Here is a 19,337-nt window from a genome sequence, read left to right as displayed (position 1 = left end):
TCTTTGCATCTTCAAGCCTCCCGGCTATCCTGTTTTCTTTTGCTTACATTTACTCTTTATTCGATTCCGTAAAACGCTTTTTCTTTTTACCATTTTGTTTTATAGGATTTTCTTAACATATAAAACGATAAATACATATACAAATATATACTACCTACAATATAAAATTTAATCGTTTTATTTTTCTATCACATTTTCTTACCAATTTTCTTCCATCGTACATGAAGAAATTCTTATTATTCTTGAAGATATGTCAGGTCTTTGACGAGCACCAAAAGGATTTTTCCAAAACCCTCTCAAAGCAACTTGGAATTTGGTTTCACCTATACTCCTTGGATATGAGTATAAGTTTACTTAGCTTCGAATAGACTGAAGTCAAGTTTAACCATCTTAGGTTTCATCATTTAGCTTCGGAAAACTTTCAACCTGGTATCCCTCTAGGAAGCATTCCGTGACAACGGAGCTTATATCACGTTAATGAGTAGGGTATATATTGGTACTAGCTACGCAAGAACCACTAACCGAACCTTATGGATTATTATACGTTCGACTCCGTAACTTATTTGTATCGATTTGTAAATAGATAAGTACGAAACTATCCTATCTATCTTCTCTTCAATAGTAAAATTTGTTGACTTCTCACGGGACGAAAGGACCAAGTCTCCTGAATTTTCACTGTATAATGAAACACTCGAAACTTTATTAATTATCAATCTCGAGTTAATTAACGCTACCTTTGATTGGATCTGACTGACATGTTTGGAATTCAAGCAGCGATGAATCGAGGAACCCTCTTTATTGCACAAATTATCTACTACTTCCAACTAAACTATTTCTCCAAAGACAGTACTTCTCTTCTTATCGAAGATATAGAAGATAATATCGACATGCATACGAGCAAGAAGCACGTATTTCTCGAAAAATATAAGAGAGAAAATAGGTAATCGAATAGCATAATTCGCATTCTGTTAGATATCCAACCGAATTTTATTACCAATTAGAATCGTAAATAATTCATTTCATTCTTAGGAATCCCTTTTTTTCTTCTTTCTCCGCATGATTTTTAAGAAAATGATATTTTCCCTCTATTTTATTTTTCCGCTCGTGATTTGGTCTTTCATTGTAAAATAATTCGAAATGTAATTAGACAAACGAGTAACATTTGATTTAATTAAAATAAAACAACAATCTATTTAATTACGATTTGCATGCTCGTTAATTACAACTGTCAACTCCCGTATGGACTATCTCGCATTAAGCGAGGTTCATCGAATCCTCATAGATCGTAGCGAATGAAACATCTGTTGAGCTTAGACCTTTGATCTTATCTACGATAAAATATCATCGAGCTAACATCTATCAAAGGCAATTCACGAATGCATTTCATTTATACGTTTCTATCCAATGATGCATTACAACCGCGAAAACGATTAAAAAACGTGCAAAGTGTTTTCCATCTTTCGTGACCCTTCTCAAGTTCCTGAAGAGAGAATGTTACAAAGTTGGTTAGTTTCTTCTTACAATTAAGGATCCTTTGATTAATATTTGTCAAGTTCGAATATTAGAATATTATTGCTCGCAGGAAGAGAGGAGAGAAAGCAACTCCGTAGAAGGAGACAGGGTTCGTAATTTCCTCACTAGTAAGGAAGAAGAGAAGGTAGTAGACGGCCTCGAGAATACCGTTCTACAGACTGACCTTGACGAGTTTCCTTGGAACTTGCGCTTGGCAGCGTGACCCGAAAGCCAGACTCGTACGTTCCACCATGGATGTTGGACGTTCGGTAGACCGTGTAACGATCCTCAGAGGAAGACTAATTTTCGACTTCTCCGATTCATTAATTAGATACGTTTAATGATACTGTTCGTATTACCGGAAATGTTAAATCTTTACCTATAATTCGATGTATTTTTACGACTCTGAATTATATTCGATTAAAAAGTAAAATTATATTCAAATTATAATTATAATATACAATCTTGTGTTAAATTGTATTTTAACGCATTAGGAATTGTACCATAACAAATGAATCAGTTATACACATCAATTAATTCTATTTACATTTTGTAGGTCAACATGCTGCAACGTTTACTGCAACTCGAGTATGCGTGCATGTGCACGTTGCTCGACCGTATCTCCATACAAGATAACCGCATTTTGCCATTAGGAGCACATATCGGATGGAGTTTACTTAAAATCGAGGTTCTCCATATGCACCAAACTAAATACACATGTAATCCATGTAGAATTTCTTTTTTCGAGATACGTTTGTTTTTACGAATATATTTTCTACGTTAATTTACCAACTTATGCATTTCGAATAAATTCGCATAAAATCAGCTGATTTTTAAACCATGAAAAAGCCAAGTAAATAATATAATTTAATAATTAATAATTTTGAACATGTGTAAAACATTTTAATTAGAGGGAACCATAATCATTTCCTTACATATTCTCGTCATCAGTTTCACAGTGCGATAACCTTTAGCGAATGCAATCGAGTGTAAAGCTGTCGCGACGGTGATTCTCCGATCTCTCTCGTCGTGCTCGGATTCGCCCCTCGTGAAGAACAGCCCTTTGACTTTCTTGCGCTGACTACTACGAGACGCGAAAATCCAACAACGTGACAATATTCCCCCGTTTGCTCTCGCTAACGCACACCGATCTCTCACCCTCGCTCAGTTTCACCCCTGAGCGAAGGTGTCGGAGACTATTGATTCCTCCTCGACTCGTGCCAGAATGACAAATAGTTTCGCGTATATACATATATATATATACATATGTATGTATATATAACGTCTCCCCAAAGGTCGCTTGACACGAAGCTTTCTCGTTAAATCGAGATTTATTTTCGATTCCTACGCTAACTCGAACACTATCCTTGCACCTGCAAAATCATCTTCCTCAAAATAATATGCAGAATATTAGTAAACGTTTAAATTTTAATAAAACTAGGTACAGTACACACACGAAACTCGATTGTTAGAGTGAAAGAAAACAATTTTAAGAAAATGATGAAGAATAATTTGAACGGTCAACGCTTAAATAGAAATACCTACAACAAAGTTGATAACTTTTTCATTTATCATTATACTTTTTCAGTGATCTTCGTACACAGTTACATTAATTTAACTATATTGATATATATATAAAACAATGACTTTGTCGGAATATATCGACAGATTCAAGTCGCGGTTCGTTGGACCGAAAGGAGCTTCCCGCGCTGTTCACGGTAGGAAAATCTTGAATCCTAAGGCGATCAGGCGTCGGACGTATTTCGAGGATTATCTCGATTGTATGGAGTCTCGAAGGTAGGCGAGCGCGATGCAGCGTGCACCGTCGAGCATGTACGCCCCCTGCCCACAGAATTTCCCGGATAATTTGGCCGTAGCAAACCACCAGCCTGTGATTTGCGAACTCCCGATGGATAAAGACGACTTCGCACAGACAAGACGCTAAGGAAGGCGAGATAGGATTGCAAAGCAGAGAAAGAGAAAGAGAGAGAGAGAGACAGATAGATAGATAGAGATAGGGAGAGAGAAAATGTGAAACTCGACAATTTGCTATTGAGTTTGCCTGTGACTTTATAGCAGCCTGAAGCGCCGGCTCCTAGATGAAGTGAAACAGAAACTACGCAGGTTAATCTATGTGAGAATGTAAGCAGCTGCCTCCCCTAGAAGGAAGCCTATCCTTCCGTTATTTCCTTTTTTAACACGAAGAGATACAACCGATTTTCTCCGGTATTTTTTAACCTTAGATCGATTAAAATTTACGTAGGTTACGTAGACATTTTCTTTTCATTATTTTAACGATTGCTTGAAAATGAATTTCTTTGTTTTACAATATTCGAATCGTTAGCATTAATCGTTTTCTCACCGAAATCCGATTATTCATAAAAATGAAATTTCAATATTTGCGTACATCTATAGAGTGAAACATTTAAATAGGAATAAACCGCACATCGCTCGTATAAGAGAGATCAAAACATTATTATGACAGTGAATATACAACGAATATAAAAATGATTTTTTAATGTCCTTTAAGAAACGAGGAAGTTGTTATTCGATCGTCAGTCTCTCAGTTGTCGTCTGACGCTTCACATTGTTTTTCTGGTTGTTCTATTGTCTCGTTTAAGAAAAACAAATTTATACGAAGTTATTCTTATTTTAAAGTGACACATATTTTTGAAATTATAGCCAATAAACTCATGTGAATGTAATTTTTGTAGTTGGAATTCTGTTTATTAAAATCGTATTAATGTTATTTCTTTATTTTTATTTCAGGTAAGTACTCGGACCGCAGACGTTCTAAAATGCATCCAATCAGGACTACTCTCGTAAGTAATAAGAACGAAATCGAAGTAACAGGTATATCTTACGTAGCAGCATATGCTTTCGAAAAGGAAAAAAGACGCGGTAGCCGCAGTAAAAGAGAGTGGCACGACTCGCGCCAAATTGGACGGCTGGAATGACGAATCGTCGCAACGCTCGTACGCGAAATTCAATTAGGCTGAAGGTTCGTCGGTTAGCCCGTGGCTACCTTCGAACGAGCCCCGAGAGAGTACTTTCCTCTCGCTTCCATTCTCGCTCAACGGATCGAGTTCCTCCGAAGCGGCGAGTTACGCTTTGATCGATAATTTACTATCGATATCCCGTTTCCGATCGATTTCCCAACTTAAATCGAAAACGAGAAATTTTTATCTCTTTTCTTTTTCCGTTTTTTTTTACTTCTTTTTCTTTTTCTTATCCCTTCGAAAAAATGTTCACGCGAAAAAATTGTTTTTTAAACGAGACGTATAACAGTTGTTGTTCATTCGAATTCATTCATTATTAGAAATTCATTTTAATTCTTTTCAACGTCAACTCCATTAACTTTTTCAATTATTCACGTAGCTACTCGGGGGAAATGGTTTCTAGAAATTTTCCTGAAAGTGATGATGTCGCAGTACGGAACAAAAGTTTTCGACGAAGTGAACAAGCGACCGATACGTATCCTAAACGTCCCCGTCAGAACCACTGGAACTCAAGTTTGGATATAATAACAGAATATTATTAACCCCGAGTTATAAAGTCGACGGAGAGAACGAAGAAGAGACATATAATATACAACTAACAAACTCCTATTTCGCTTTTCTCAGCTGATGTTACGTCTACCGCGAGACTGGAAACACTCGTTTAGTTTGATAGGATAGTATGCTGGTTACAAAGTTGTACCCTTCAGTTTCGATTTTCGAAATGACATGCATAACGATGCATATTGCATTTTGCTTTAGAAATGACCAGACTGAATTCACGACTTGTACGAACTTAGTCAAGATATTGCTATATGAAGAGAACATATAACGGACGGAACTATCAAAAGGATCAAATATACGGGATATAAAGTATGAGCCACGTTTTATTCCAAATAACATATTTTAAAAGGGTACCATGATAAATTACATTTTCATAAAAATGTATTTATATACATTGTATAAATGATCGTAAATTTGTAGAAGAAAAGAATGTCACATTTCTACCTATCTACCTCATATTAAATGTAAATTCAAACAGAATCACAATTTTGTACACGTGAAAGAACGTGTAGTAGATAGTGCATTCGGAACAATGTACAAGGCATTTACACGAACTTAAGCTTACTAGCTCACACAAGCGTACAACGAGTACCGACAGATGACAGAGCTGGGATCTCGGAGTGCGCATATAGGATTAATCCGGCTTACAAAGCTCAAAGCTAATTATTATAATTCCCAGAACAATGATAATCCATTAAAAACTAATATCGTTGGTAGTAACTGAAAATTAATCATTGCTTTTGACGTAGACGTTTCTCTACATATTAAGTAGGCCAACTTGTCAATATTTTATCAGTATCGCTAATCAAACTATATCCTTCGCGATTGTAGTAGTATTTACATGTATTCTATCAAACGTGCAAAAACTACTCTCTTTCTCTAATAATCTCTGAACTATCGTCAAAATAAAATGGATAACATAGGTACTAATAGATATTAAACTGCTATCCAGAATTTAGATAGTACATTATTTATAGACGCTTTAAAGTACTAACTTGACGGCAATAAGTACCATACGATAGATCGATCGTTGTGACGAACATGGCTCGTTAAAAATGTCTCGTCAATTATATTTTTAACAAGGGAACAAGAAGAACAAGCGAAGATCGGATCATCTACGTGCATGAAAATTAAAATTCTTTTAAGGATCACCAAGGCGTCGTAAAACTAAACGGCGATGGCGTTCGCACGCACGCTACCAGCCCACATGCATACACACACACACACACACATATATATATATGAATGTACAATGCACAAATACACAGACGCGCACTCGCAAAGATCGGTTTTTCTGTGTTGGAGACGATAATGACCACGATAACCGATTATAGTCTGAATTATGATGGAAGTTTTAAAGCGCCCCGCCTTCATTGGCAAACGCAATTAATTAACGAGGAGAGCTGCCCGCCTATGAATTATTCGTCCGTTTCTCCCTAGCCGTCGGGCAGGCACCGTCGCAACGGGCACGTCGAGAACGTGATTCCAACATTGAAATCGTGGATCGTGCTCTCTCTCCTAGACTGCGAAAGACAAATTTCGCGTTGAAATATGTAAGCGAGAACGCCGTTTCATCCTTTAATGCTTAAACCCCTCGAGCAAAAAACCTAACAAATCACCGTCCTCGCTAAGAGACAACTTTAGGATGCTAGAAAAAAATAAAAATTTTTAGCAAACGTTTAGTATTTAGTTATATTACATTCGTTCAAATTTATTTCAATAATATTGAAACTTTCTTATTTCTCGTCCGATCGTTTTCTCAATTCTTTTTCACATTAATATTTCATTTCTTTATATATAGAATTCTAATTATTTAATACAATGTAACTTTACAAATCAAAAAAAGTAATCATAAAATCTGAATTCTTATATCTTGAACCTCATTTTTTTAAAGGGCAATAAATCGGTCTATTAAAAAGGTTCGCGTTTTCTTTTCGAAAGGTTCGCGATTCCTTTAAGCAATCACAAAGTAAATTTCGCAAAGCACAATTTCATAGCCGAAGGGCAGGCGTTAGACGAGATTTTAGTGAAAGGTACTTGAAGCTTAAGCGAGACGTTCGAAGTGCATCTCTACGTAGTACTTGGCTGATACTACTGGTCGATTGTTCGAGAAAGACAGGCCGAGGAATATACAGTACGGTGATACAGTACGCTATCATTTGGTTTGAAGTGTCGTTCGCGTATAAGTAAAAGGAAGAAAAAAGCGTGCCGGTGCTTACCGTCATGCCTGATAGAACCAGCAAGCCGAACATTGTAGTATCGAGGAAGAAATTGCTCTAGCGAAAGCCAATAGGTTTAGATCGAATCAGCTTTCGAAACGCTTTTGCGCTGAAGCTTTACTTCTTCCTTCGCTCGTGCCCGCGGCTAAAACGAGGCTAAACCCAGATCCATACCGTCCTCGAAAAGGCACTACCTTCGATGAATCTACGATCTTCTTTTTCTCTATTTCTCTCTCTCTCTCTCTCTTTTCTTTTTCTTCTCAGTCACTCACTTCACTTTTTCGTTTTTTCTTCTAGAGTAAAAGCTATTAACCGTAGAATTCTTCTTTTTTAACGTCTTTGAGAAGGAAAATCCTGTCAGTGGCATCCAATGGAATCGTGCTAGAACGGATATCATAGGTACGAAAAAGGATGATAGCGAATTCAATCGAGCGAGATTAAATGGAAACGAAAACGTCGCATCCCTTCAGAACGAGAAAGAAAGAGAGAAAGAGAAAGCCAGAGAAGGGCCACTTTATCGATGGGTTTACTCTCTCGCCCCGTAGTGACCATAAACGAGCCCTCGGATTTTTCTCGTCCGTTCAACGGCAGAAGCTATTAATACAAAGTCTTTCTCTTTAGAAACATAGTCAGACTCATTACTACGTCACTTAGGATTCACGACAGTTCTTTCTTTTTTTTTTTTCTTTACTTACTACAGTTGGATCAAATGTTGGCAACTCGTTAAGCAGTATTATCAAGCAATCTTCTCTTTCTCTCTCTTTCTTTATATTTTTCCTGGCAAATTAAAATGAAAAATTAAGGAATAAAAATTTAAAAATCGGTAAAGGAATTTTCATTGTTATGAAACATTATATTTCGCTGAAAAACAAAAAAAGATAGTTGCGATAGGGAAATCATTTAATGATAGGAAAATTTTGTGAAGAAATTTAGAAAAATGATTAATGATTTCTCTCGATCAAGTTAAATCCGAATATTTTCAGAAAATAATTTGCAAATGAAGAAGGTAAATGGATATCGATCATGACGGCTATGGTATGATGGCCTTCGCTATACGATCGATCTCGAGCGAAATAAAATATGCTCAAGAGTATGCACGACTACTCGACCGTAATTACGAGCCCCGAAGAAAAATACAGTGCGCTATTACTGGAAAGGGGTAAGGTAGACCCACCTACCGATCGGGTTATACAGACGAAAGAGAGAGACAAGTAGAGAAGATAGGAGATGAGAAGACTTAAACGAGGAAAGGAAGAAAGAAAGAAAGAAAGAAAGAAAGAGAGAAAGAGGGCAAGCTAACAGGTAGAACGAAGCAAACGAAGAAGCATTACTCAGATAACTGAGACGTGGAACGAATGAACGAAGAGAACTGGTAGAAGCAAGGAGAGAGAGAGAAGAGAAAAGACGAAAGAAAAGGTTTCTACAATCGGAGATCGGAGGGTGAAAAGGACGGCTCGCGTGCCTGGGTGCAAGTTCGCTTTAGCTTCCGGTAGCTTGCATGCTTCGACTCCACTTGTATTCGCGTATTGCACACATGCAACAACAACCTATTCAGTGTTCCATACCTATACGTCTTATATATACATATATATATTTATATCACTGGTTGTGAAAGGAATTCGCATTGTCACGCTTAACTTCGCGAGAGGAAGGTCGTCTAATGTTGAAGAGAAATTCGCCAACTCTCTCCCCTAAGAGAATACTCTCCCCAACCCCACCCACTCTCGACTGGCCAAAGCTTATTACCACTTTAATTAATTTCATGACTGCGAATGGCTTTTGTCGACACGACTTTGTTTGCTATCTGAAAGTGAAAAGTTATACCTACTGTCTCTCGAAAAAGACCGAATTTTATTTTTTCGAGATGTTATTGAGCCAATTTTTATCGTAGATTTTCTCTATATTTTTTGTTTAAACTATTCGATACAACTCTAGATATTTTACAAGGAAGGGCGATTATAAATTTCGTTTCTTTCTTTTTATGTTGTAACGTTTCCTTCTTATGGCAAGGGTACTTTTCGATGTCGTGACGATCTTAATTTCGATAATACTAGAACGATATAGTTCTCCGTTGAGTTTATACGATGTTACGAGTTATCACGATCTTCATGCGACGATTAGTAAGGAAAGAAATATTTTATGAAAAATTCTTGAAATAACACGGTTTAATAGAGAATAAATGTATTCATAGATAATATAAAGAAACGGATAATTTAACATCAACATTGACCGACCACATGTGGGTACCGTTGGGAACTAATAGTATAGTGCAAAGTCAATTAAATTTATCAACATATGTTGAAGGAAGCTTTTTGTAGATAGTAAGTACCAGGGTGATTAAATTAAATAATTAAAGAGAAATGGCTAAATCCAACGAACCATCATCGACTGTGGTAGTAGCATCGGCTTCGAGTCGCTTTGATGTCTGACGGTAGTCACTGATTATGTAATTAATTATTGCACAGAATCCTCTTTTATGTTCGTTCCCTTCCCTTGTGTAAGCTCTTATGGTTTGGACGATCTATTCTCCGATTGAAGTTTTAATTTTGTCCTTCCACCATCTTTGTAAATACTTTTCTAATATAAAGAAAGAAATAACATTGCCAACCGATCACGGAATGCCGATACTGCGGAAGGTCAAAATAGTTCACATGTCGAGGTCCTCCCAAGTTGGTACGTACTCTAATGCCGACATTATCCTTGTATAACCTACGTCGATTATACTCGACTAAAAGCATTGCGGATATAGTACCCTAACGGTAGATACGCGTTTTTCCTATTCGCATATGCTCACTTAGTCCCTCGAGAAGTTCCAACCACGTGTAATTTAGTATACTCAAATATGCGTGCTCTATGCATTTAAACGTTTCAAAAATATCTAAAATTATTTGTAATTATCATAGATATAGATTAAAATTAAAATTGATTCCAACGTTAAAAATACTAATACTGGTATCATAAGGAAAAATGATGTACAATTCGAGATTGTTATTTTCCGATTGCTATCGTTAAGATGTTTATAGAAAAGGATAGCAAGTGTTCGTTGATAGGATAAGGGTGGTAACGAAAACCACGCTCAACGCGCTCTTTTTTATTTTTCACGAGTATCTTATAAAATAAATCTTATCAAATACTTATAAATATATATAACGAAAATACATAGAATATATTCTATATATATAGAATAATACTGACTTAACATTGGCTCTTGTTTTTTTTACTTTCCTTTATAGATATAACGTAACGTTGTGCAACATTTAACGGAGGTGAGAAACCATCGGAATAAGTTGCGTCCTCGAAAAGAACTTCGTATTCCTCCGTAGCCGTGGTAGGTAATTGATTGACAACTGCTTTGTAGAAGCATGTTGTCTGTGGGTAGAGAGCCATCACGACCGAACCTTTCGTGAACAAAGCGTGAGGATCGGTCTCCGGATTTGCTCTCATCAATGGTAGAGGTACCACTCGTCTACGTGAAAGAGTATGACGGTCTTTCTGTTCTTCGTCGATATCGTCTACCTCGTACTTGTTTGTTGCCTGATTGAATTGTACAACTTCCGCGAGTATCCAGTTTTCTTCTTCCTCCGATCCCTTTACCAATGCAGCTACCATGTCTCCCATTTTCGCGATGTAGGTGGGCTCAGCTGGAACAGCACCGCACAATGGAGGTGCTTTCGCTCCTGGCGCTTTACCAACATAAAGAGGAAGCGTCTGTGCTGTACTTAACAGCATCTTCATTAATGCACCACGTCTGATCGTTTCTTTGTTACCAGCATTTCTTGCCTGTATACGCCTCTCGTTCCTTATCCCACGGATTTCATTAATTTTACCCAAGGCTTTTCGCAAAATTTCTTCTTCTTGGTGGGCGTCAATAACTGCTGCACTATAGAGATTCTTCAATTTTTGTTGATAATATGAAGACACTTTATCTTCCGGTGTAACCTTTTCGTGAGTTTTCACAATATTATTTAAATTATGTTCAGACCTACTCCTCTGTGCCTCAATATCGTGAACTAACTGATACACATTTCGGAGACGTTCCTGGATCTGTGCGGCCGCTGCATCCGCTGTAAATGGCATTTTCCTGATTTGTGTTTTCCGATAAGATAGATAACGAATATAACGATTCTTAATTGCTTATATGAATCTTCAATTATTATTAATTGTCGTTTAGATGCCTACACAATGATTCTCCGATGAATCTCTGTAAAAATAGAATAGACTCTCGTAAGTTATATATATTAATATTTATTAAATAATAATTTTCAACGATAAGTATCAAGTAATTTTTCGAATTTTCAATTTCATGCATTAGTAATAACATTCATTATAAAAAAAAAAAAAAAACAAAAACACTCAAATTTATTTTCATTACAAAAAGAAAAATTTTTCTCCAGTAGGATTTGAACTAAAGATCCTTACGCTTTGTAAGCGTGCACTTTATAATAACACTTGAAAAAGACAGTTTTAATAATAATCACTTAAATCAAATAATCTCTTTGATAAGATTCTAATCAGTAAATATAATTAAATATAAACAGCACTCTCATCAACTCGAAACTAAACTCTTATTTTGTAAAACAAGATATAACCTCACATAACCTCACAAATGTATAAATTTGTGACGCATGGCAAAGAACGGATCGATACTCATAAATTCTTGACAATTTTAAAAAGGGAGCTAACACTGTGGGAAAATATGCAAAAAACGTACCTTATTTATGAGATAAAACTTGAAAATACTTTCGGTAATCACAAACAACACAAAAATCATCTCTACAATGCGAAGCAGTAAGCAGTACTAAAGCGTTGCTCGATTATACGACCGAGCGTGCGTGTGCTTCTGCGCCATACTGCTCGAGTCTCTCCCACTACCGACTTTAAGAGGAACCTTCCATCAAGGCAGTGCTGCACTCTCATGGTATCAATACGAATCAACCAAGCGTAAAAAGTTTTGTCCACGTACGTGTTTCCTATTCTCTTTCCCCTTTTGCGGTTCATATCCAATGCTGATTCTTTATTTTCTCTATTTATTGAATTTAATTTTATGAAAACTGTAATGTTTACTCGCGATTGAAATTATTAATGATCAATAAAATATTTTACAAAATGAGAGGGTGAGAGAAAGATAAATAATAATAAAATAAATAGCCCCAAAGTGCAAATAACGATCGATAGCATTGAAGAACAAATAGTTTCGATAAATCGTGAAATTGAAAAGAATCTTACAAAATTCGATGCTGTGTACTGGACGGAGAATCATTAACGTTTAAATGATCTTTAATTTATGAAACATAATACAAATATACACATATCATTGGAGTCGTTCGATAAAACAAATTTAATTATTTTCAAATAAATACTTGTCGTTTGTGTAATTTGTGATAAATTGTCTGTTAATTACGAGGATATTAAATAACTAAGGCAAATCTATATGATTCGGTTAAAAAACAAATGTATAATAATCTTGGTAGATTGAATCGATTAGAAGAATGTTGAAAATCGTGAAAAGAGTATTGTGATGATGAAAGCTTGAGACGACGAGAATGGTACGAAATGATTTCACTTTCTATGATCACTTACGAGACGGTTATAGTAGCACGAAGTAGTCGCGCGTACTCGTCTGGAAATCAAATCCTTTTTGCACGATGAGCGAGCAAAGGACTGAGTGAGAATGAGCTATTAAAAGGTATTATGGAGGCGATGAGCTTAGCAACCGCAAAACCTGGATATTACCTATGTATAGAAGTATATAATATACACACGTAGTATATATAAATATATTTTTATATATATATATATATATATATATATATATGTATACATATAGATATACAATACTCCTACAAGGTTCGTTTCAAAAGACGGAAACAAGAGATCTAACGAGGCGTAAGAAGATCTCCAACCTCGGGGTAACTCTATGCACAATACCATTCTCTACGCGTGCCTGGCTGCTCTCGCTTTTATTCCGTGATTCTCCCGATACCACAAGTAATATTCAAGGATTTCAACCCGCGAGATGAAAACCTTCTCGAATTAGTGCTTTCTAAGTTTGAGGTAGTGACGAAGATTCCAAAGTATTTGTTCTTAAATACTAAATCTTATTTTATAAGCTAGAATCTTTCGTGTATTTATTAGTAATTAAATATAGAAATTATTCAAGTATAATTAATAACTAAATTTTGAAAAGATTTAAAATATTATTCTTCATTTTTGATAATTATATTTGTCCTATATCAGAAATGGAAGAAAGAGAGAGGTTCATTTGTATATGTGTGCGTTAGGAAAAAAAAGAGGAGTGAGATTCGTGAGAAAAATGGCAAATGATCGGAAAAGGAAATGTAATTCAACTTGGGAATTTTATCTCGAGTGCCTTCCGGCAACCAAGGTTGATTCGATTTTCGTCTAATATTGACATTTTACGATGCACAACTTAACGACCTGTTGCAGTCGTTAAACCGAGTATGATGCTGGATACATAGTATACGCATAAACGATATTTCAAAGGAGTCCTGCATAAGGCACAGAATGGAAATGTCAAGTGCAGATACATTTACTGCCGGCGAAGCGAGGATCGAAACGTTGCACGAATAACAGCCAGGATTGATAAGAAAGAAGGGATGGAAAAATCGAAAGATAGAACGAGCGAAGCGAGAAGAATGCGAAAGTGAGAGAAAGAGAGACAGTAAAATAAAAAGAGATCGATACGTCATGACTCTCGTATTTTATGTCTGCCGCCTTTCTATCAATTTTCGTTTATCGGCAAGACAACCAAAACTGACGAAAAAAAGGAAAGAATTACAAAAAAAAAAATGTTCAAAGAAAAAGAAAAGAGAAACGATAACCAAACATTTCTTTTCTACGTGATTTCTGCTAAATCGAAATGTTAAGCAAATTATTGTTCGCCGACCGTGCTTATCTTGGGTCGCTCGATAAATCAGTAAGCATTTCTCGGAAGGACTAAAAGATAAATTAGATGCATGGAATTAATAGTAATATAAGCATACATAACTTTTCAAGAATAGGATAAGATATCCTTTAAAGTTTATCAAAGTTCCTTCCAAAAAAGAAAAAAAAATAGACTTTAGAATCATATCTTTAAACGAAAAACGAAGAGAAGGGAATTTAGTCACGAATGAAAAAAAGAAAAGATTTTCTTCTCGTTTCTTTTTTGTTTTTTTTTTTTTTTAATGAGAAAGTCTTCTGACGTTCGATTAACGGTGAAGCCTGTCCAAAGGTGTCGGAAGAAGGGATACATTTATCGACTTTCTCCCTTGTAAGAAGGACAACCCTGAGATTTCTAGCTCACTGTATAATGCAGGAGTGATACGCATTAGTACGATTGGACCGTGAGCTTTCCAGTACACGGCTCATCGTCTTTTCCATTTTCATTCTTTATAACCCTCCCCAAATTCACTACCATATGCTAGTTATAACGATGGTACTGACAGGATCGGTGGTAGGCATGGTTCATTCCAAAACAAAAAATAGGGAGAAAATGACACGCAGTGTTATACAGCTAGCTAGGAGTTCTCGTTTCAACGAAAGAAAGTAATCGAATCGCGGCTAGTTTCCCACGACGATATTATTTCAACAAATACCGGTGCCGCAGCTGAACTATCTACAGGACAGGAAAAGAAAAATCGATGGTGCGAATTGACCGTTCCACCAACACACACACACACTTCTGTGAAGAAATAATATTTTTCATGTCATTTGGAATATTATTAGAGTTCGTTCTTTTTCTTTTCCTCTCTCTCTCTCTCTCTCTCTCTCTCTCTCGTTTTCCTTCTCTTTCTCTTCTTTTTACTATTCTTTACATTTTATTTAATGGTCCAACAAATTTTTTTTTCCAATTCACCGATCACATGTTTGCTTTTCCAATTCCAAATGTAGACATTTTCGTTCACACTATTCTAAAAAAAAGAAAAAAGAATTACAACTTTCTACGAATAGGATCGTGTGCTTCAAACAAGTTACTCGTAATTCGAAAGTTTTTCTTCGGTCGCGTATCGTTTAAATTAAACGTTCTGATTAACAAAATGAACTACATAGAAGTAACGAAACGCTGAAGGATTTTTGAAGGAGTACACGAGTATACAATTACGAAAGCGAAAGAAAATATCAACAAGCTTAGCAAAAAATGAAAATACTTCTTTCAGTTAACACACAAACATACACACACACACATTAGTTAAATTATTAAAGAATATAGCCGATGGATCGATATTAAATTCAACGAAGATTGACAAGGCAGTCAAAAGGGTGGAAGACAAAAAAAAGAAAAGAGTAGATACGAAAGTTTCGAGGTCGGCGACAGGAGAAGAGGGTCGAAAAGAGGGGCACGAAAACGCTTTGGCTGACAGGTTCAGCCAGTGACAGAACGAGGAATGTATTAATAATAAATGCAAATGCCTAACATCAATTTCTGTCTGGTTGCTTTCACTTCGGCTGGTAGTTTTCCTGTGTTCGTTGCACTCATTTCGCAGCCATGAAAAGAGGAAGAAAGAGAGACAGAAAGAGAAAGAGAAAGAGGGAAAGCTAGATTCAACTTCAGACCCTTTATGTAGTCAATCGTTTGCTTACTTAAACTAAACTCGGTAAGCTTGTCAGAGTGTCGAGCATACCAGAAACCGGAAAAAGAGCTCGATATATCGAACGAACTACACAAATTGATATCGCTTTAGGTTTCTATCTTTTTCATTCTTTCCCTTTCTTATCTTTTTCTTGTATTTAAGTTGCAGGTAGGAAACGGAGCGAGGTAAAACTTTACTTCGACTGATCTTAATAATTGCCGCAATCTTGTTAAATGCTTTTAGAAATAAAACACTTTCTTTCCCCATGGTCTCGTCATTCTGCAGACACGTTTCAACTTTCTTTGAGATATATTTTCACGATAAAATCTTATTAATGATTTAAGAGATCATAAACTCAATTGTCGTAACAGCCTTGTAAACTTACAGATATATATTTCGAGATTTACAGGATATTATTGAAATAAAAGAAAAGTTTTGAATATTAGGAAAATCTCAATACAAAAACCTATTGGAAAAATTCATAGAATTAAGGTAAAATTTAAAAGGATTGGAGTCGTCAGATATATTATATTACGACAACCCGGAATGGTTCACTTCGATTTTCGATTCGCTACGGGACGTATAGATAATTCCTTTTTATTAATATAAAAGGTGTTCCATTTAAATGGAATCAATTAAAAATCTTCAAAGAAGAAAGTAACACTACTGCAGAGGCGGGTAACCTAATTGTTGAATGAATTTTTTTTCAACGTCATTCTTGTATAAAATTTCAACATAACCGATGTTTCTTTATCGTGTTCTTTATATTGTTAAAGAGCATAAAAAAAAACAAATTAAATTGAAAGATATTAAGGTATACCCTTTAACTTAAAAACTTAAGTTTATTAAATTTAAATTTCACAAATTAAAAAATTAAAGAACAAAAAAGTTTATTATCAAAAAATGAGAAAGAATTTAATTCTATTTATATACATTTATATGAATGCGCATAACATTAAAAGAAACGAAAGAAAGATTTTGTTCGATAAATAGTTATCTCGTACTTTTTCGAAGAACAATGAAAGGAACAGGTGGACTGGAAAAGACGAGTGCGATCACATTATTACGATTAAGGTGGTTTCATCGCTAGCAAATTCATTTCCTTTGGCCATATTTTTTCAAGGGAAGCGCTTAACTGTACCGATCTGAACAAACTTTTTTTCCCTTTTTGCATACCAGCTCCGTGATAAAGAACGAGATCGCTGCCGGAAAGAGATTTCTTATCTGTCAAGAGAATAAAAAGGTAGAAAAGAGAGAGAGAGAGAGAGAGAGAGAGAGAGAGAGAGAGAGAGAGAGAGNAAAAGAGAGAGAGAGAGAGAGAGAGAGAGAGAGAGAGAGAGAGAGAGGGAGAGAGAAAGAGAGAAAGAAAAAAGTTATGAGAGAGGATTGGTAAAGGAGACGAGGCGTAGCGCGTGTTCCATCGATTAAACAAGACGAAGGGGTTCTGATTTCTTGGAAAAACTTTTGAATACGTAGGAATTCCGTCTCTTTCTCTCTCTCACTCACTCACTCACTCACTCTCCCTTATTCTCCTTCTCTGTTCAATGCGATCTCATCTCCTTATTCCTGAAAGATCACCAAGCTCCACTTAGCAAAAGGATTTATATGACCGAAGTTGAAATCGAATCCCAAATGGATAGAAGTTTGAATTTGAGAGTGAGCAAGTATAAATGGTGACACGGTAGTTCGATCGATAGACAAGATGTTACACGGAAGAGGATTGCTATAAGACTATCGTTATAGATTCGAATTAGTTACTAGCTTGCGAAAATGGGAAGAATAATTGAAATTTATCAATGAACGTTAAGCAGCTGTGAAAATGATTATTAGGGAACCGAATTGATATATGAAAAGGTTCACATATGCATAGCAAAGGTATTTGCTCTTCTGTAACAAGCTACGACACTGTAATAAGGAAACCAAAGATTCTTCTATGTACTCTGAGAGGGCATGTTAATTATTTATTATTAAAAACTCAATAAATATGGTATTTATTATGTGACTCTCCCCCATTTTAGAATTTGGGATTTGAACACCACTTGTATTTCAACACGCATACACTTGAACTTTGATGCTTCTAATTGTACATCGGTGGACATATTAAAATCACATAAGATGATCTTTCTTCGATAACCTAAAAGCAAAACTAATAAATTTGTGTTTTGACACGTATTCACACATTTAAAAAAGTTACTCATAATAAAATATTCAAATATTCAATATCAAAGGCTTAAGAAAATATACAAAAATCTATCTTTTAAAAAATAGTTCTCACTTGGAGCCTATACGAATTTAGCTTTTAGAATAAATAAAGAAAAAAAGGATAATAAGGGGTGGTACGTTCTCGAAGTCTCTGAAAGAGAGTGAGAAAGTCCAAGAAAGAGAAAGAAAGAGAGTGAGAGAGAGAGGGGAGTTTCACGCTGTGTACTTGGACACGGATCGCGTGCTTCCCTTAGAGGCTCGTGTGCTTTTACGCCTGTTTTATGTTATGTAAATGCGCGACCCTTTAATACGCTCAATGCTCGCCTACCGCGGCACCGCGAGATATCGTGTAATAATGCTCGCACTTTTCTTCTCGAGCACCGGGGGTCTGATTTTCCTGATGATTTATGAGTACGGTATCGTAGTCGACGGGGCCGAACGCCAAGGGAACGCCAATGGGTCCGAGAGGGGACCCAACGTTTCGATCGTATCCTTCGATATATTCGCAGCACACCTTTTAAAGCTGACCGAGAGAGAGAGAGAGAGGGAGAGAAATAATAGTTGGCGCACGACACAGCATTAAAAGCGAGTTAACCAAGGTGCCGAACGATCGTCATTCAGATACATTATGATTTGCACTTGATCGATCTCTTTTTAAAAGAAAAATGAACGTAAATCACGGTCTCTTTCCGATTTTTGTTTATTTTATTTGATATCTAATTCACCGCGTGTAATCAAGTTTAACCTGATGTAAAAAGAGAAAGACAGTATTTGATGTATACAATTCGTCCAAATGAAGATTTTATTTGTTTGTTTGTTTGTTTGTTTGTTTTATAAGAAATCGACGTACCGAAGTAAAGTTAAAAGGTTTCTTTATTGCATTAAATCCTTTCGATAGATTCATCAATATATACCAGATCAAGTTTGAAAAGAATACGAGGTGTTGATAGGATGGTTAAAATCGATCGAATGGCTTGCACATTTCAAAACGTAGTGGTTGCTTTCCGGGCCAGGACATAACTGGTTATGTATATGATACATCCCGTAGTGTGAGTTACACATGTCAGGTATTAACAGGTTGTCCCATTAAACGATTTGGTTGGAGTCGTCGTCTGTGAGGGTCACGCGCGACGTTTTATCTGCGAATTTGAATCCCTACATTGTAAAAAAAAAAAATAAAAAAAATAAAGAGAAAATACAATTATAATTGAGTGCTTGTCAGTGAGATTGTAACATTGAATCGTCCTTTACGTCCTGGATAACATCAACTT

The 19,337-nt window shown here is 36.0% G+C and overlaps 1 protein-coding gene and 1 long non-coding RNA gene across 2 annotated transcripts in view; one reads left to right on the top strand and one right to left on the bottom strand.

Moving 5' to 3' along the window:
* Positions 1–19,337, top strand: part of LOC106787384 — a 463,752-nt gene that overhangs the window by 291,389 nt on the left and 153,026 nt on the right. The gene's annotated exons all lie outside the window — the stretch shown is intronic.
* On the bottom strand, positions 9,439–12,153 carry LOC106787377 (SAGA-associated factor 29 homolog). Its single transcript, XM_014749696.1, has 2 exons — positions 12,003–12,153; positions 9,439–11,492 (listed from the first exon to the last, which is right to left on the bottom strand). The coding sequence occupies exon 2, from the start codon at positions 11,366–11,368 to the stop codon at positions 10,487–10,489; it is 882 nt and encodes a 293-aa protein (XP_014605182.1). The 5' UTR covers positions 11,369–11,492; positions 12,003–12,153; the 3' UTR covers positions 9,439–10,486.

The sequence above is a fragment of the Polistes canadensis genome, unplaced genomic scaffold (genome assembly GCF_001313835.1).
Source record: "Polistes canadensis isolate GaletaPanama2010 unplaced genomic scaffold, ASM131383v1 scaffold_4, whole genome shotgun sequence".
Classification (NCBI taxonomy): Eukaryota; Metazoa; Arthropoda; class Insecta; order Hymenoptera; family Vespidae; genus Polistes; species Polistes canadensis.
Note: the sequence above shows the minus strand (reverse complement) of the source record. Positions and strands in the feature narration are given on the sequence as shown.

What these genes read in the sequence shown, in the direction of transcription:
- LOC106787377 (XM_014749696.1), bottom strand. Translation starts at nt 11,368, where the DNA reads ATGCCATTTACAGCGGATGCAGCGGCCGCACAGATCCAGGAACGTCTC.